We start from the raw sequence: 20792 nt of genomic DNA on the forward strand, positions 1-20792 counted from the left end.
GGTTCTCAGTCCTTGTTGGAGTCACCTAAGGTCCTTAAAAATTAAGATTCGCTGACCCAGTCTCAAGCCAGTGAAGTCAGCTTCTCTGGAGATGTGACCCAGCTATTAGTATATCTTTATCACTCCAGGGGATGCCAATGTACAGCCCAGGTTGAAAACTACTGGTTTAAGGGAAAAGTAAAATCTTCATATGGTCTTGATTCTTTAGTTGGATTTGGAAGTCTGACACAATTATCCATATTCTAGTGAATATGGACCTGCAGTTTACTGTCTGAAAACAAGTTCATAAATAAACAAGTAGTAGATAACACTAATTTCTTTCAAATTCCTACCAGATAATGAGTTTGGAGAGACAGACTATGCATATCCAGACAGTTCACCAAAAGTTAGCTGCAATTCTTTCCTAACAAATATTTCTCTTGCATTAATATAGACCCATATTTCAGTAGATATTTTACATATGTTGGAGAGTTCTCCATTCTTGTCCATATGGTAATATGGTATGATCAATCCACTGAATGTCAGCTAGGCTCTTACAAAGTGTCTACAAGGTAAATACTTTATAGAATTGGAGTCTATAGCCTCTATATAACATCTAAAACTGGTTTAGTTAAGCAGAAGAGGGGCTAATGTCATGGAGATTTTTCACTTCAGGTTTTCATTCTTAAGCTTTTGTGTGCATGAACCCACAGGTATTGTATTAAGCAGATCATTGGCTGGTTTCAGGTTCTGTACTATTCACAGGTATCCCAGGCAATTCTGAGGCAGGTGGGCCTGGACTACATTCTGAAACACAAAGCTCTAACACTCATCATGATCATGTTAGATTGTGATTTTGATTTCTTCTTAATAGGAAAGTCTACCTGCTATTGTCTGGATGTTTGTGTCCTCCCCAAATTCATACTTTAAAATCTCATTCCCCAAAGATGATGGTGTTAAAAGCTAAGGCCTTTGGAAGTTGCTTAAGTCAGGCGGTGGAGCCTTCATGAATGGGATTAGTGTCTTGTAAGACAAGGTTTCAGAGAGATCCCCAACCTTTTCCTCCATGTGAGGACATATTGAAAAGACCCTGGCTATGAATCAGGACGAGGACTTTCATCAGAATGCAACAATACTGGCACCTTGATTTTGGACTTCCAGACTCCAGAACTGTGAGAAATAAATTTCTGTGTTTATAAGCTACCCGGTCTGTGGTATGTTTTTATGGCAGCCCGAATGGACTAAGGTACTACCTCATATTTAAATCTTACTTCAAGACTTTTAGAGTATATTCATCTGAATGATCCTAATTGATCCTATCAGTCACTCTGGAAAAATAGAAGGGAGGTGGTATTTCTTCCATTTCCATGCGAGGCAGCCTGGAGTAATGGAAAAGCACAGTGTGTCAAATCAGATCTGGTATTTTATTCCTGAGTCTTAGATGAAGCTAAAAGTGACCACAATAGCCTCCATGAAATCTTGTAGGTCATAGACAGAAGAAAACAATGAGTGTTTGAGGATATTTAAATGGGCAGTGCCTTAACTTCTTCATTTGTATAATAGAGATTATAATATGCATTTATGTCCCTATTCAGCAGATTGGGTGAGACAATATATGTGATGGTTCATTACACAGCATAAATCACTATACAAATACAGGTTTTGTCTTTATGAGGAAGTTAAGATCCAACTTTTCTAAAGTGATATAATCAATAAAGGGCTATGCTAAGACAAGAACCACTGTCACAAACTGTCACAGGTTGCTGGTGTGGCCACTCCAGAATTCTTTTCATTATATGAGAAGGTAATGTAAGAAATGGCAGGTGCTCCAATATAGTTGAGATAGTTTATATGAATATGTCTTTGTTGAAAGTAAGATACAAAAAAATATATTCTTATGATAATGATTATTATATATTTATTAAACACATACATCAAAAAAAATAGTTTTAGGAGACCCTAGGAGACCTACAAAGTGTGAGAAACAGGAACCATTGGACAAGCCAGAATTTGGAGTAATTTACATTTATGTTGAGGCATCTTTTTCCTTCCAAGGAAAACCTCTGACCAGGGTTTACCATAACAGACACTTAAATATATTTTTGGAATGAATGACTAAGCTATTCAAAGTAAGCCTTTTAAAATCACCAACAATTTGCCTTCAAGAAGGAAGGTAGAGCCGTGAACTTCTGGCAAGGTCAAATAAGTCTAAACAACATTTAGATATTTGCTTAAATTTTTCTTTAAGATTTTATTTTTAAGTAGTCTTTACACCCAATGTGGGGCTCAATCTCACAACCCCAAGATTAAGAGTCACATGCTCCACCGACTGAGCCAGCCAGGGGCCCCTAAATTTTTTTATAATAAATTTCAGAACATTTCATCTTAATTTCCTCTTTTTTTTGTAGTTGTGTCAAAGTATTCCAGCCAAAAATGTAGAACAAATGACAGAACTAAAAATTATTATTTAAAAATCCCTAATAATATAATTGGCTCTGGCAAGAATCATCAAAGGATGCTAAGACCTTAGCTAAAAAATGAGTGGGGACTTGGATAGTTTTACAAGGTGCAAAAGTATCTTATCTTTAGTTATTTGCCAGATGTAAGGGAAAATACATAACTTTACAGTAAGGAGATCTGCCTGTTAACCCCTTAACCCAGGGATTACCCCGAACTCCACCAACAGTGACACAAACAGGCTTACTCTACTTCCTGATGTTATGCAATATGAAATTCATAGCATCATTTATGAAGAATTTTTGTCAAAATGTTTAATCAAGCCTTTAGATATAAATTCCACCGGAAATAGAAAAATATAAAGAGTAGGAGAATAAGTCAAATAAGGCAGCTAGACAAATCCAGAATGAAGAAATTCCACAAGACTATTGAACAATTGGCCCACTCTCTCCACGTCATTTCATAAAGGGGAAAAAACAAATAAGAAAACCGTGATGATTAACAACAACAACAACAACAAAGAAGTAAATAAAGGGGGAAAGAAATGATACTTTTGGATTAAAAGAGTCTTGATGAATACAACAAATGCAATGTTACAAAAATAATTTGGTAACAACTGGAGAAATTTGAACATAGACTGCTTATTTGATGGTATTGGAAGTATAGTTTCATTTTATCTAATATCAAAATGGAATTGTGGTTAGGGAAAAATGTCCTTTGTTAATGACGCAGTGTGGAATTTTTAGTTATGAAATGTCATGATATCTGTAATGTTCATTAAAATAAATGTTTCCCTTTAAAATGTGTTGTACCTATAGGTTTTTTTCTTCTAGAAGATGTATCTCATTTGCTCAACATAAATCACTACTTACTGGTCTCTGTGCCAACCTGCAGATGGCTTGAGCTAATTATAAAAGTATTTTATGTACAAAGTAAAACTACCATTGTTACAAATTGGCAACATGACAACATATACCACAGTTTGCTCACCGCCAAACCATTCTCTAACAAAAGAGCTTAGCTGCTTTACTTATGCATAACTAAAATAACTAACATACACAGTTACCTACTATTTAACGAGCCCTTCCTATCTGTCAAATACAGTGCTAAGGGCTTGACATTAACTCTCTCATCTGATTCTTGCAACAACCTTGTAAGTGCACATTTTGACTTCACTTCGCAAATGAGATCTCAAAGCTTAGAGAGTTTAAGTTATTGATGAAAGACATAGAGACAAAGCCAGATCTGAAACCAAAGTCTGTGCTTTCAAGCAACTTTGCTACTCTTCCTCCCCATGTCTAGAAGTGGATATTTAAATTCAAGTGAATTTGTATCCATAGTGAACCTTGATGACATCAAGAATAATTTCAGTTATTACAGCTAACTTTATGATATATTGCAAACCCGGTATGGGACATCTCCCTTCTTTATCCTTTTTGAAAAAAAATTTTACAATAATCTATTTGTTCTTCTAGATGAATTAATCATTTCTAGTTAAACTATTTCCTTATTACTTTGTTTAATATTTCATCCAATTTATAAATTAATTTGGAAAAATTAATGCCTTTACTAGATCAAATCTTTCTGCTTAGATAAAATTATGACTTTTCACACATTAAACAAATTTTTATGCCCTTCAATAGTTTTGCATTTATACCAAATACATATAGATCAGGCATATTTCTTGCCAAGTTTAATCACATATGTATGTATACACACACACACACACACACACACACACATATGCACATCTGTATATCTATATATAGATACATAGATTTTTTTCAAGAAATATATTGGGAATTTTTTTAGATTTTTGACAATTTGAAAAAACTCTCAGATGAACTTCATAGTCTGGAAATATTGAAAAATTAAGAAAAAGATATGTCATGAATGCATAATATATGTGATACTAGTCTATTTTATCATACTACCATAAAACATACAAAAATCTATATAAAAAGTTAAAGTTTATCAAAACCAACACACACACACACACACACACACACACACACACACACACAGAGTCTGCACATGGCTACACTAGCAGTTGAGAGAAAGCAGCATTAAGTCACAACTACATAAAATTAACTGTGGTAATACTGTACCACTGTAATAATTTCATAGTCGCCTTCGGCTGCTGTTGCAATGAGCTCATGTTGAGTACCTGCTTACACAACTTTTGAGGCTAATCACCTCTACATAAGCAATTGGTTTTTCTAGCAAATTGCATATTGCAGTACAAAGTGATCTTGTAGTTCTCACGTATTTCTCATCATATTTAGTGCAATACCATAAACCTTGAATAAAACTATGGGACACATATGAAGTGCCATTAGTGGTTCTGTTAGTGTTCCCCAAAGTCAGAGAAGAATCATGACATTACAAGAAAAAGTTGAATTGTTTAATATGTGTGGTAGATTGAGGTCTGCAGCTGTGGTTGCCTGCCATGTAAAGATAAATGGATCCAGTATAAAGGACCACTATGAAAAAAAAAAGAAAGGAAATTCTTGAAGCAATCACTGCAACTACGCTAGCAGACTCACAGGTACAAAAACCTTGCATTTTTTGCAAAATACCTTTTAATCTCATATTAAAAATGTAGGTTTTATGTGGTGCGGAATTGCTATAAGAAAGGCATAGCTATAGGCTCTAACATGATTCGAGAGAAAGTGAAGTCATATGATAACTTAAAGCAAAAGGAAGGTGAAAGATCTAAAGTTGGAGAATTTAATGCCAGCAAAAGATGGTTTATTTAAGAAGGACGTTTGGCTTAAAAAACATCAAGATAACAGGAGAAGCAGCTCTGTCAACTAAAAGGCAGCAGATGAGTTCCCCGATGCCATTCAAAAAATCATTGAGGAGAAAAGATGACTACCTGAATAGGTTTTGAATGCAGATGAAAGGGTCCTATTCTGGAAAAAAAAATGCTATAAAGGACATTTATTAGTAAGGAAGAAAAGCGAGCACCAGGATTTAAGGCAGGGAGAGATGGGCCAAATCTACTGTTTTGTGCAAATGCCGTTGGGTTTATGATCAGGACAGTCCTTATCTATGAAGCTGATGACCCCTAAGACTTGAAGGGAAAAGAGCAATGCCAGCTTCCAGCCTTTTGTTTGTACAAGAAAGCCCAGACAATAAGAACAGTTTTTCTGAATTGGTTCCATCCTCGCTTTGTTCCTGAATGCAGGAAGTACCTTGCCAGTAGGGATTGCCTTTAGAAGTTCTTTTGATGTTGGACATTGCCCCCGGCCAACCAGAGCCCTGAGCTCAACACCGAAGACATTATAGTGGTCTACTTGTCCCCAAACACAATGTTTCTAGTTTAGCCTCTAGATCAGGGGTTCATAAGAACCTTTAATGCTCATTATACACAGTAATATATGGAAGGGACTGTCAATAGTTTGGAAGAGAACCACAATAGAGAGAATATCATAAAAGTGTGGAAGGATTATACCACTGAAGATGCCATCATTGTTACAGAAAAATCATGAAAGCCACCAAGCCCCAAAAAAATAAATTCTTGCTGGGAAAACTGTGTTCAGATGTTGTACACAATACGATTTATGACAGAGTCAATCAAGGAAATCATTAAAGAGGTTGCGGATGTGGCAAAAAAGGTGGGGCGTGCAGGTTCTCAAGATATGGATCTTGAAGAAATTCATGAACTAATACACACCACACCAGAAGAATTAACAGAGGATGACATGATGGAAATGAATGCTTCTGAGCCAGTGCTAGACGATAAGGAAGAAGACAGCAGAAGCAATGCCAGAAACAAATCAACACTAGACAATCTGGCAGAAGGTTCTGATTGATTATTCAAGACTGTTTTTGGGTTTGATGACATGGACCCTTCTATGATATGAGAACTGAAAATAAAGCAAATGGAGGAAGAAGGATTGGTACTGGGTTAGAAACATTTTGAGAGGAATGAAAAAGCAAAAAAGTCAGAGAGAAATCACAATGTATTTTGGTAAAGTTACACTGAGTGGGCCTGCTTCTCCCACAACCTTTCCCACCTCCTTCACCTCTTCTGCCTCTGCTACCTTTGGGACAAGACCAACTCCTCCTTTTCTTTCTCCTCCTGAGTCTCCTCAGTGTGAAGACAAGGATGAATACCTATATGATTTATGTCTACTTCATGAAGCAAATAATCATCATGCCATACAGTTAAAACAAAAACTATTTTATGTGTGTGTCTTCATGTGAGAAATTTAGTAACCACACAGCACGAACTGTATGAGATATTTTTTATCAACTTCATCATCAGCAACATCGCCTATGTATTCATCCTGTAGATGAATACAAGTGCAAGTCTTGTATGGGAGCAAATAGCCTAACCTTACACAGGTGTAAAGTGAGTGATATGTAATACAAAATTAGTAAGGTGTTAGTTGTATAACTTTGCTTTCAAAGAATTACATTATCATACAGTATGCCTCTCTCTCTTTCGTTATTGGTAAAAACTGTTGATAAGCAGTTCCTATTATCACAGGTGTTTTTTTTTTAATGTAACAATTTTTCCAATACTGTATTATGAATATAGCTGTAATACGGTATGCCATAAAAAACTTATAACAATTAATTCATTTAATGTATGGTCTGGGCCACCATAAGGCAATCATATTAATTATAGTAGACTATCATAATGCAATCATATTGCTGCTTCTTTGTATCAGTGCATGAACTGTATTCCTGTAAATAAATATGAATTTCTTTTTCACAGCTTTTCATATTTGATATCTAGTGTTAGTAACACATATAACATCTACAGTGTTTTGTATCCTAAGACAATAGTGATGTAGGTACTGACAATTCATCTTTCAGAGGATGTAAACTTATGATACTGATACAGTACAGTACTGTAAATGTATTTTCTCTTATAATTTTATCAATAATATTTTCTTTTCTCCAGCTTACTTTGTTGTAAGAATATAGTACATAATACATTTAATATACAAAATATGTGTTGATTAAGAATTTATTTTATTGGTAAGGCTTATAGTCAACAGCAGGCTATTACAGTAGTTACATTTTTGAGGAGTCAAGTTATACACAGATTTTCACCCACACAGCTGATTAGTGCCCCTAACTCTCATGTTGTTCAAGAGTCAACTGTAATGATGTAGAAGACTATATATGGTATACATTAAGTTAAAAATAGCTTATGAAAACTTATGTATAGCAGAGCCATTATTTTGTTTTAAAATGTTCATAAAAATTATGCATCTATAAATTATGTATTTATAAGTATACATAAACATTAACTACATGCATGGGTAAATGATAGGAGAAATATACACCAAAAAGTTAACTGTATTTATCAGTTGTTACTGAGATTACAACAATTTTGTTTCTTTGTGCTTTTCTACGTTTTCAATTTTTTTCTGCAATTAACCTGCTTTCATTTTCAGAAGAAACAAGCTATAAAAATAATACAAATAAGCATGTTAAAAGTGATTTGTTGATTAGTCTATAATTCCCAATAGATTGAGTTCATTCCACAGGGAATCTTTTGGTGGCATTGAGGGAGTTTCCACATTCTCTTCACAAACAGGTTTGAAGATGGGAAGAAATAAATATCTTTCCTTCCAAACTACATTGTTCACAGAAAAATAACATGAGACAAACAGTTGTGTTTGACATTTTTGTTCTTGTATCTTAAGAGTTCTTCATGAAAATGTATACCTTATGACATCTCTGCATCTTCTTATAAGGAGTGGGTGAGAATACAGTGCTTTATTTTATTGTCATTATTCTTTCCATGAAAAGTGATAGAACATATCATTTTAGTAACAAGCGTTTCTCATGAGCTGTCAAAATATCTTCAAATTTTTTTGAGATGATTTATCTATCAAATGGAACAGAAAAGAATCCTAACTGAATAGCTAAATAAAAATGTTGTTCAACTCCTTCAACCCCTTGTGGATACAAGGCTATATATCTATAGAATGAAGATTTGAACCCATGCTATAATATAGTCTGTGTGCTTTACCACTATGCTATGCCACCTACTAAGTAGCTAAGATGAATTATAGTCTCATAGGCTGTGGGCAGAAATGCACCTCAGAAATTCCAATGCTGTACAAAAGAGAATCTTAAAATGAAGGTCATACAGTGGCTTAGGCTTATCACTTAGTAATTTAGAAGTAGAATTCAGACTCAAGCTTTTAAAATTTTGTTACATTTCTGTTAACATTTATTTTGCCAGGATAATGAATTATAGAATCAATCTGTTTAATAATTTGTGTCTTTGAAAGTAAAATTCATTCTGACCTTTATTTTATTATGGGAACTTCACAGAATCAGTTAAAAGTTAGAAATTATAGTCAAGGGGCTTTTCAAGCCTTTTAAAGACCTTTAAAGGGAGGTTATGCCTTCCCTTTCAGTGTGGTTCTTGTTGAGATATTAGTTTTCTAGAAATATGCAGAAAAGAGTTCACCACATCTGCTGAGAACCACACCTCACTGCTGTGTTCTTGGAGGAGTATAAAATAAGGATAATCTTATACTTGCAGTGGTTTGACAGCAGTGTGCTTGCTCGACGATTACTGTCAACGTGACCAGCCTCTCTGTTGGTGTTTCTCCATGTCTAAAATAAATCCCAAATTTTCTCTTTTCCTATTTCCAGTGAAAATGAAGAACTGCTTTCCTCAAAACAGCCTCTCTTTTAAAGTGGAAAAACTCCAGGTGTCTTTTTATAGAAAACACCCGAATTCTTCTATATATTTTTACGGTTCAAAGATTATTTTCATTAGAGCTGAATTTTTCGCAAATATTGTTATTCTTCCTTTTGAATTACAGAGTGAAAGCTTTGAGATGTTTCAGCCGGGCACACACTTAGGGAGGGAATCTTCAGCTACGTCTATACAGAATTGATGTCTATGTTACAGAAGTATACATATGTGTTGGAATGACAACCACTTGGGCGGTCTTGTCATAAAACCCTGGGGGCTGCAAATCCAAGATTGGTAAATATTGTCTTGAATGGTTATATACTTCATTAGCTGTTTATTAAAGGGTCGACCTTTTAGATGCTAAGAGAGGGTGTTGAATACATAAAACATATTTTATGTTCAGACTTGTGCATAATTTATCATTCATGAAATGCACTGTGATGGTGAGGACTGAAGCTTTTTCTTTGGGGTCTCCACAGGATCCAGCCTTCTCACTTTCTTTCCAGGCTTATGGAACTCGTGGATACATTTTATTTTGGGGCTCTTATCTGCCTTGACTGCTGTCTTTATGTTAGTCATTACTTATTACTGTGGTTCATCTTTTCTCATTTGATTTGCCTTTTAAACAAAATTTATAATTTTTACTATTTAAATTGAATCCACCTTTTCAAAAACACTGGTTATTTTTCCTACTTTGGGGCCATTTGTAATGTTTCATTCCACCCTGACTTTGATAGTCCCGTTTGTAATCCCCAAAAGTACAGGAAAAGAAAAATCCTTCCAATCATTTTATAATTATGAGCCTCTGAAACATTAAAAACATTCTTGGTTAACCACATAATTGTCCACATTGGCATGTTGAATGGGAGCTCTTGGATCTATTCCAAATGTGCAAATAAGCTGGCTAGTGTTTTTGTTTCTTCTCTAGTCTTGAAAGAGTGATTATTTTAGCATCTTGAGTGCAGCACCAGAATTAGAAGATCTATGTGTGACTGAGCTAAGAATGATAGTGCTGTAATGTAGAAGGCACTAAATACATATTTATTGACTGAACACATATGTTCACATCGGACAATTTATTGGGAAAATTAAAGCTTCCATTAGAAATTTGGAGTGGCTTGGAAGAATGTATAATCAAAATGATCTGTTAGGAATTTGAGGAGATTTTGATGAATATACAATCAAATAACATAATAGTAATGGACATAGAATAGCTGAAATGGGATTGTAACTTACTGTCTTATTAGTCTATACAGTAATATCTTGGAAAGAATGATATATATCACCAATACCAAAGATAGAGTCCAGTTTTCATTCAATAAAAAAGACATGAAGGAGTTCCCGAGAAAAGGTGAAACTACATCTGAACCTGAACAAGTGTCTCTATCATCCTTCAAGTAATACTATATATATTTTACAAGCCTTTTTATCAAGCCTTTACTTCTTGAAATTATCTATATTTATTATCATTAGTGTGTTTTAAACAAGAGAAGCTCTAAGCTTTACTATTTGTTGAGTAAGGGCCATCTGAAATAGAGGAATATGACTTTGTCATGTAATACCAGTTTTCACGATCTTTGTTCATTTTTTCCTTTATCTATTCTGTTATTGCAGGAAACAGCCTGAGTGGATATGATGGAGGCAAACAAAACGCAGGTGACGGAGTTTGTTCTCACAGGACTGACAGATCGTCCAGGGATGCAGGTTCCCCTGTTCCTGGCGTTCTTGGTCATCTATCTCACCACCATGGTGGGCAACCTCGGACTGATTTTCCTCATCTGGAAGGACCCTCATCTTCACACTCCCATGTACTTATTCCTTGGCAGTTTGGCTTTTGCAGATGCTTGTTCCTCATCCTCTGTGACTCCCAGGATATTTGTCAGCATCTTAGACAAAAGTCAAATGATATCCCTCTTTGAGTGCATGGCCCAGTATTATTTTTTTGGTTCCAGTGCCACCACAGAGTGTTTCCTCTTGGTAGTGATGGCCTATGACCGCTATGCAGCCATATGCAACCCCTTGCTTTATCCAGTGGTGATGTCCAACCGACTCTGTACCTGGTTGATAAGTGTGTCATATGCGATTGGTTTTCTGCATCCCGTCATTCATGTGGGATTATTGTTTAGATTAACCTTCTGCAGGTCCAATATAATACCTCATTTCTACTGTGAAATTTTGTCACTATATACAATTTCTTGCACTGACCCATCTCTTAATGCATTGGTGATTTTTATTTTTGCTGCTTGTATACAAGCTTTTACTTTTACGACCATCATGGTGTCTTATACCCGTGTCCTCTTTGCCATCCTGAAAAAGAAGTCTGAGAAGGGCAGGAGCAGAGCCTTCTCCACGTGCAGCGCCCACCTGCTCTCTGTCTCTTTGTTCTATGGCACTCTCTTCTTCATGTATGTGCGTCCTGGGTCTGGGCCAGATCAATATCAGGATAAAATGTATTCATTGTTCTACACAGTTATAATCCCCCTGCTAAACCCCTTTATTTATAGCCTAAGAAACAAGGAAGTTTTAGGTGCACTGAGAAAAGTGATAAAGAAATATTTGGGGAAAGCTTTCATTATTCCTTAAATCTCATTCTGTTTAAATAAAGCAAAATGTGTCCCTGGGTTTTGCATGTAGTGGGGACTTAATCTATAATCGTTAAATGAATGAATAAAAAATTTAGAGTAGACTTTTCTTCATCATAATTTGTGATCATCAAAATAATTAATGAGCATGGTAAAGACAGGCTCCATTTACTTTGTGTTGTTGTTGTTTTTAATCCATCCTCAAAGATAAAAATAAAACAGAAATCTCCAAATTACTATGTCTTTGTAATTTGAATGAGCTTTTGTGCTTCCAGATACACACATTTTAAAACTTTTTGAACTTATATTCTTTTACAGGAAGAATGAGCATATGTAAATCGTCTTTAAACACTGCTCAAGCCCTCCTAGATAATTCTTGACTAAGTAATTTTCAAGATTTTATAGATATAAATATCTTTGATAGATGTTTATAACTATGCAAATGCTATGTGCACCAACGTACTACTGTTAGACTAAATATGACACTAATTCTTCTTGAGGCATTTAATGTAATATATCTGGGACGTTTACAATGTTGAATATTAACTTGCATTTGCATGGAATTCAATGAAAGATATGAAAATCAAGCAATTAATTACTTAAAATAATCTCTTTTCCTGCAATATAGTGAATAGCTCTGAGTTCTTTAAAAATTTCTTTTTAATTTATTGAGTAATGTCACTGAGAACCTTGTTTCCAGAACAGATATACCAGTTGAATACTTTTTCCCCCTGTAATTGACAACTACCTGAAGTAGCAAGTGTGCTTGATCTTTTCCTTACAAATGTTACCTGTGTTTTCCATCTGGCCCTGCGGCCTCTTTGGTCTCCTGACTTTATTACGGATGGCCTTGCGAATACCCTAGTGAAAAACAAGAAAAGATATCCCCATATACATGACACATCCCTCTAACACCTGGTCTATTATTTCGATTTGAGGATAGAAACAATTTGTTGAGTCATTGAACAACAAAATCCGAGGTGGGGCCCACTGGCTTCACTACCGTGTGTTTGGGGTTTGGGGCTCCATTTCCTCAGACCTCCTCCTCTCACTGCACCTAAGCTCTGTCTTCTGCTCTATGGGCTCATTGGAACCACACTTCTCTCTATGGGTGCCAAGCATCTGTTAAGTTTCTGTCTCCACCTCTCCACAGTCAAGGCCAGTGGCGAAACTTTTTTTAAGTATTGGCTGTGTATCATGGTTATCTGTCAACGTATAGATGTTCTCTGTCATCTTTATTTTTTCTAACAGAGCTGTGACTAAGGTGGGGTGTAACCCAGCAGCAGATTGGTACATTCTTCTGTGGTTTTGTCAGCACGGGTTGATACATAGCAGGACTGCCATCTTCAGAGGCCCCCTGAAGAAACAGCCATAGCGAGTTCCATGGTCCATGGGGATAATTTTTTTTGGCAAATGTTAAGCTATGCTATTTAAATATCCCATTTTATTGTGTTTGTTTTCATGGTGTTTAAAGTTGGAAAAAGCTAGTACTTGACTTTTTAGAGATTCTTTAAGAGGAGACTTTCTAAATTTATTTACTTCCTTTTCACCAGAGATATTCCAGGTTTGGTGAACTCACCTCTTCTTGTTTTTCTTATTTTTTTATTTTCTACCACTAGAGGGTCTTAAACTTGCTACTTTGTTACAAAGAAGACATGTCATTAAAGGGGACAAACTCACCTCTTGTGGACCTGGGAGGTTAGGGGAAAGACAGAAGATGGCAATAGTGAAAGAAGAATCAGACTTGCAGGTTTTAATGTCTCCCTCTGGAGAGGACTGGGATTTGGAAGGCAGGGGGCAGATTGATAGTATGAAGTAGTGTGTTTTCTATTGCTGTTTTAACAAATAACCATGAACAGTGGCTTAAAACAATACAGATTTATTACATTAGCTCTGTAACGCAGAAGTCTGACATGAATCTCATTGAATGAAAATCAAGGTGTTGGCAGGGTGAATTCCTTTTTGGAAGCTTTCGGTGAGACTTTACTTCCTCCCCTTTTCCAGCTTCTAGAAGCTGCCTACATCCTTTAACTCATGGGCCCCTTCCTGCACCTTCAAAGCCAGCAGTGTTGCATCTCTCGGTGTCTGTCTTCTGTAGTCACAGTTTAGTCTTTAGACTCTGGCTCTTCTGCCTCCCTCTTCCACTTTAATGACCTTGTGATTGCATTGGACCTCTCCAGATAATGCGGAATAATCTCCCTATTTTAAGGTCAGTTTATGGGCAAATGTAACTCTACCTGCAAGATTAATAACCCCTTTCCATGCAACCTAACATATTTACAGGTTCATATCTTTGATGGCCATTATTTTGCCCACCACACAGCCTTAGAAGAGAGGAACTTCTTCCTAGATTGCCAGTTAGGGCACTGGAAAAAAAATTTCTTGCTCTTCTCCTTCCTTATTTGGCTACATCAAAATGAACTTCATCCGGAAGTGTGTGAAGGCAGGAGAGCCTTGATGTTTAGCTTAGAGGCTGCTTCCCCTCACTGCATTGCATGGCCAGCACCTGGAAATTCCTGCATATCTGAAACTGGTTGGGAGACGCACTCCTGAAAAGTAATGTTAAAGGATGGACTAGGGCATGTAGATAGAGGGTATAATAGACACCCTAAGAGAGTTAGGAGAGGCGGAAAGCCTTTCAGGATAGTCAAGCCCTGTTCCATTCAAGAGAGACCAGATCACAAGTTCCAACAGGCCTTGACTTCGGCTGCAAAAGCTGAACAAATGAACAGTCTATAAGAGTGTGAGGATATTAGTAGGACCGAAGGTCCTAGGGACTTTCCTTCCACTACCAACATGTCACATGCCACATGCTACCTCCCCCCCCCCCCTGCCATATTTTTATATGCCATCTCAGGGACAAAGATGAAAAAGACGTAAATTAATTTCTTTTCTTCCGTGTAGTGGTGGATATTCTATACCTGTTCCATGGATTGTTCAACAAATCATTGACTAGAATTACAGACCTCGGTCATCTCCAGGCTGACGACATGACCTCATGATAGAAAGAATGGGAGATAGCAAGTTAACAGCCAAACAATTAAGTCCCCTTCTTGGACTCTGAATGTTTGAGTGTCACTTTTTCATGAGAACAGCCCAATTCCAACAGTGATAACTCAGTTCACAGAGGTAGCCTGGGACATATTTGTGAAGACCAGATGTGGGAGGACATGACCAGAGTCTCTAGCCAAGTCTAAAAGAGAGCCTGAAGCTTGTCAGGCAGAAGCCAAGGCCAATGTGAGAAATCTGACGAAATTAGCAAGTGAAGGCATACTAATCGTCCAACAATCAGCTCATCCAGCAACTGTTTCCACTCAAGCCAGACAGGTGAGGCATCGATGGGGCTACAACTTGGGAGTGGGAGTGAACATGTGGGAAAGAAGAACACTCAAGAGAAATAGGGGTTGGGGTGAAATTCTACACTTTCTGACACCTTATCAGAGACAACTGCTTAATCTCCAGATATTTCTGACCCACCCTATATTTAGACATACACAAGGGTAGCCTTGCTGACCATGTAGCTGAGATCCCTGGAATAGAGACAGGTTAAATACAGGAGCAGGGACAGCTTCCTAACAGGAGGAAAGACTTTCATCCAATATCTAGGTTTACTTAGCCAAACTTTGACAGTCTGTAACACAGAAAATCAGATTAAGGACAGAGGTCTTCTTGCAAGTGGGTAGATCCCTCAAAAAGAGTCTTTGGAGTGGAGTAAAGTTTACTAAGAAGAGAATGTAATGGGTTGGGAAGACAGAAGGAAAATTTATTTGGGGGACATTTTGTAGAACAGCAAGCTGGTTCATTTATATTGACACTATCATGTTGATAAATACTCTGGATACATTTCCAAAGTTCATGTACTCCATAAAATGGCAGATAAATCCTACAAAAATTATATATTGGCAGTGTATAATTATAACACGTGGCAAAATAATATATTTTAAAAATTCTTGGTTCCTAGACAAAGAACAGCTATAGCTAGATTTGATAGAGAGACCAGATTATCAACTGGAGATTCTAGCTTTTTCTTAGAATATAGGTTATACGGGAATTGGGTTTGACTCCCTTGGGAAAATGCTGAAAGTACTGTCTATGTGGGAAGAAGGGTAAAACAGGTAAATGATAATCAGAAACTGTAGTAGACTCAGTGGAAGAAACTGTTAGGTGATCACCAAATCCATTTTCTTTTCATCCTAGACACACAGCCTCTGTCTTCAGTTGACTGTAGTAATGTGATTGAGTTTAGGTTTGCAAGTGATGTGTATCACTTACATTTCTGGCTCATAAGCACCTCACGTTTGGAATCTCCTGTGCTTTCCCCTTCTAGCTTTATCCAAATGAAAACACAAACCCTGAAAGAAGTCATGTCTGGAAGACGCTTGAGTGACAAGTTGGAAAGAGTATGGGACTCTGAATCATCAAATGGAATAGAATAGTTATTCAATTAAGACCATGTGCTTCATACTTATCATAAGGGAGAACTAAACTTCTATTATGTCGATCCACTAAAATATTGGCTATTATTTGTAAGTGTAATTAGTGTTACTATAAATATATATATATATATACACACACACACACACAATGCAAAAAAACAAACAAACACCTCTTCAATTGTATACAGTTAGTTATTGGGTCTACTCCCTCAGTGTAGGGTCATGGATATTTAGGGTTAACAATTTTAGTTGTTAGTCAATGTAGAATGAGTTATTTATACATGTCAAGTGGGGAGAGTGTGTGTGTAATGGATGATAGTGAAATGGTGTACATATTATAAAAATCAGTCTGGTGTCAGTGTGGAAAATGGACTGGAAGCCAGTGTTAGCAGATGCAGATAGTGTAGTTATGAGGTCACTTAATAAGCCCAGGCAAGAGATGGATGCATCATGGATTTTAGGATTAACTGTACAAATAGAAATTGTTGGTTTTAAGACATCTCTAGTACATAAAATCTAGAGGCCATCATCAAAAACATGGAATTGAGGGAGAGGCTAGTTTCACGAATATGTTTACGGTGTGCACAAATACTTATTTGGTGACCCTATTCCCTGAGACAGGGAACATTGGAAGAATACCAGGTTTGGGAGTGGAATAGAGAAAGATCTTAATTTTAGATCTGGACATGTTAATTCTAATATACCTTTGGGATTTCCAAGTGGACAAGTAGGGAGTTGGATAGCAGGATCATTAAAAGACATAAGAGGAAGGAAAACAAGCTTATTCAAACTCCATTCAGTGACGTTTTATAAATATACCCCTACAGTGCACCCTTAAGACACAATGTGTGCTTTAATTGTTGTAACTAGTTGTGTATAGATAATTTGATGATTAGCTCACAAGGCCCACTAGAACAACTTTGACTTCATTCTACTGGGAATCCTTTGGAAGCATTAAGGGAATTTCAGATTCTTTTAAAGAACAGATTTGCAGATAGAAGGAAGAAATGCTATCTCCCTCCAGTTTGGAGTTTCCAAGGAAAATCAATGCATAAATAATACTGCTTAATTTCTGTACCTTTTGTGTTACTTCAAGAAAACCGGGACATTTCCAATTTCCCATGATTTACAGGAAGTAGGTGAGAGTGCAGAGATTTTCATAAACTTCCTTAATATAATGTTGTAATATGTCTGTATAATAACAAACATCTAAGTAAGAAACAAAAATCCTAGGCAGGCTTTTTGCCTTTTTAAATCAGCAATGACAATCTAGACAGAAGCAAATGTTTGTCTGAACATGTATTTTTCAGTTAGAATTTTTACTCTGTAGATAACACATTTGGGGAGAAGTTTTTCAATAATAAACTTTGATTAATAGAAAAATAAAAAATAGAGAAACTCAGTGATAAAAATTCAGGGTTCATTTAATCTTGTGAAGTTTTCTTAATTGAGACATAAGCTATAAGCTCAAATCTAACTTATTTGTAATTTTTTTCAGAATGATAAATTCTGGCTTAAGTTTTGTGTCTGAGTATAATGAAAATTCTTTAATTTCATGAAATCATGAGTAGTAACCTCAAAAGTCTCATGAAATCACTGGTAATAACCTCAAAAGTCTCCTTGTATTACTTATCACATACCTCTTGAGACAAAATTCACAGAGATCACTAATTCTTGGCCAAATTACACACTGTAGGAACTAAAACTAGGAATAACAAACATTTGGTTATTTGAGGTTATAAAGCAAGTTGGGCCAGGTTATGCAGGGCAAAAATCTCTTAAGTTCTTAATTTTCAATTAATATTTTTGCCTGTGTTGTACATATTAGGGTTCCTTGTGAGTATATATTCAAAAGTAAAAATTCTTAAACTCATGTTTTTAGTGAAGATAGAATAATATCTCACAATCTAAAGGTTCTTTAGTCCTAGTTCTACATTAGACAAACTCAGTTTTTCTAATATATTCTCATGGTAAAAAAATTTTATGTTCCATCAGTATTAAGAAATATGACTATAAAATTATTAAAATGTTTTTTTCATACAGGAAAATAATATAATCTGTATACCTGAATGTATTTATTTTTCTTTTTATGGTACTCTAAAGGGATCTATATTCACTGGAAAACTCTTTTTTAGAGTTCTTTCAGAGACTACCAACCATGAAAAAAATCAATGTCATTACTTCATGCAGACAGCAAATGTTATATTCACAACAGTGACTAAACAATAAGTATGCAGAAATAAATTTAATAAAAAAAATTACTAAAATTTCAAAAAAAAGTCTAAAAAACTCTGTTGTTCTTTTTGAATCCCTATCTTATACAATTACAGATAACTTTGGAATATATAAAAAAAATCATATCTACTCTCAGTGGCCAATGGTTGGCTCCCACTGACAATTTCCAAAAGAAAATGCTAATTTCTGTGAAGGCTATTTCTGTACAAAAATTTAGAGATGATTAGATCTTAATTTTACAATGTAATTTTCAGTGCCAAAACATCTCCTTGAAAAAGAAAACAATAGGATATCATCCTTTTTGTTTCCTTTCTCCATTAACATGCTGGAGACTATTCTTTCACTCATCTTTTTATGTATGTACATTGGTGTATATAGATATATGCACAAATAAATCAATTACATAATTTCATGTGAAAGAGATCATAATATGTATGTTGCTGTTCTCACAGAACTCTTTTTGTTTGTTTGTTTATTTATTTATTTTGACAAAGAGAGAGAGAGAGAGAGAGTGGTGCAGAGAGAGAAAGTCCCAAGCAGGCTCCGCACTGTCAGCTCAGAGCCTGACGTGGGGCTCGAACCCACCAACCATGAGATCATAATCTGAGCTGAAATTACGAGTTGCACCACCTGAGTGAGCTACCCAGGCACCCCAGAACTCTTACTTTGATTTCTCTCTTTCTCTCTCTTGTACTTCCCTCATTTCTACCTCTACTCTTATTCCAGAAAACCCAGTGCTATAAACTTCATTTCTATTATCCATATATAGTTCTTAAAACCTCTGTTAGATTGAAAAGGATTTTCATTAAGTTTACTTGTTACTTTAGGTGAATAATCAATTATCATTTTTATTATGGAAATTTCTGCATGTATATAAAAGTAGACAAAGGTAAAAATAAACAAAATTACTAATTAAATGAGAGGATCTCTTACAAATATATTAGTTACACAAAAACTACACTGCTTTTTATGATTCTTTTGTGACTGTTTCCACACTTAATTCTTTTATTTTACTGACTGGCCAGGTCATTTTCTTCTATGGCAGAAGAAAATAAGACACAGGTGACGGAGTTTGTTCTCATGGGACTTACAGATCTTCCAAGGCTGCAGGTCCCCCTGTTCCTGGTGTTCTTGGTCATCTATCTCACCACCATGGTGGGCAACCTTGGTCTGGTTGCTCTCATCTGGAAGGACACCCACCTTCACAACCCCATGTACTTATTCCTCGGCAGTTTGGCCTTTGCAGATGCCTGTACTTCATCCTCTGTAACTCCCAGGATGCTTGTAAATTTTTTATCCAAGAATCATGTGATATCTCTTTCTGACTGTCTGGCTCAGTTTTACATTTTTGGTTCCAGTGCCACCACAGAGTGCTTCCTCCTGGTAGTGATGGCCTATGACCGCTATGTAGCCATTTGCAACCCTTTGCTTTATCCAGTCGTGATGTCCAATAACCTCTGTACTCAGTTCATTGGCGTTTCATATTTTATTGGTTTTCTACATTCGGCAATTCATGTGGGTTTGTTATTTAGATTAACTTTCTGCAGGTCCAATGAAATACATTGTTTCTACTGTGAAATTATACAACTTTTCAAAATTTCTTGCACTGATCCTACAGTTAATACACTTCTGGTTTTAGTCTTTTCCGCCTTTGTACAAGTCTTCACTTTTACGACCATCATGGTGTCTTATACCCGTGTCCTCTTTGCCATCCTGAAAAAGAAGTCTGAAAAGGGCAGGAGCAGAGCCTTCTCCACGTGCAGCGCCCACCTGCTCTCTGTCTCTTTGTTCTATGGCACTCTCTTCTTCATGTATGTGCGTCCTGGGTCTGGCTACACTGAAGATCATGATAAAATTTATTCTTTATTTTACACAATAATAATTCCTCTGCTAAATCCTTTTATTTACAGCTTGAGGAACAAAGAGGTTATAGGTGCCTTGAGAAGAATAATGAAGAAATAAATAGTGGCCAGACAATTTTCAAAATGTTTCTGTTTTACCTTCTGCTGATAAAAGCCCCAAGTCCTATAGATAAGTCACGACTCTGCCATTTCACCAGAAGGCTAATGGTCAGGGGACTCCATAAGCTCTGTGTGAAGCATCCCAGCTTCTGATTATGCTTCCTTGGATATGGGTCCAGTTTGGGACATTACCTATATAATTAGCTTACTTAGACACATTGCACTTTATTTTTATCTGAACATTTAGCTTTTGCAAATTAGTTATTTTCTAGGGCCTTCCAAAATTCCAGATAGTTACAGAAAATTGGCATATAGAATTCGTCATTTAGTTCATGAGTGAGCCCAGCCCATTGCTCTGGACCTGCAAATTAATAAGGCTTTGTTGTTTTCTGCCATACCCAGTAACTCTGGTCGACTGATAAAGTAAAATTCTGCTTCTTGGCAAAATGAAAAGTTCTACAGA

The 20792-nt window shown here is 36.1% G+C and overlaps 2 protein-coding genes across 2 annotated transcripts; both read left to right on the top strand.

The window, feature by feature from the left end:
* The first annotated feature begins 10747 nt into the window (after positions 1-10747).
* LOC106982752 (olfactory receptor 5AC1-like) lies at positions 10748-11698 on the top strand. The gene has a single exon (XM_015080936.3). It carries the CDS (start codon positions 10748-10750, stop codon positions 11696-11698), a length of 951 nt encoding a protein of 316 aa, XP_014936422.2.
* A 7328-nt stretch (positions 11699-19026) lies between these two features.
* On the top strand, positions 19027-20330 carry LOC106982961 (olfactory receptor 5AC1-like). The gene has a single exon (XM_015081123.3). The coding sequence runs from the start codon at positions 19407-19409 to the stop codon at positions 20328-20330; it is 924 nt and encodes a 307-aa protein (XP_014936609.1). The 5' UTR covers positions 19027-19406.
* Positions 20331-20792: the final 462 nt, after the last annotated feature.

The sequence above is a fragment of the Acinonyx jubatus genome, chromosome C2, assembly GCF_027475565.1.
Source record: "Acinonyx jubatus isolate Ajub_Pintada_27869175 chromosome C2, VMU_Ajub_asm_v1.0, whole genome shotgun sequence".
NCBI classification, from domain to species: domain Eukaryota; kingdom Metazoa; phylum Chordata; class Mammalia; order Carnivora; family Felidae; genus Acinonyx; species Acinonyx jubatus.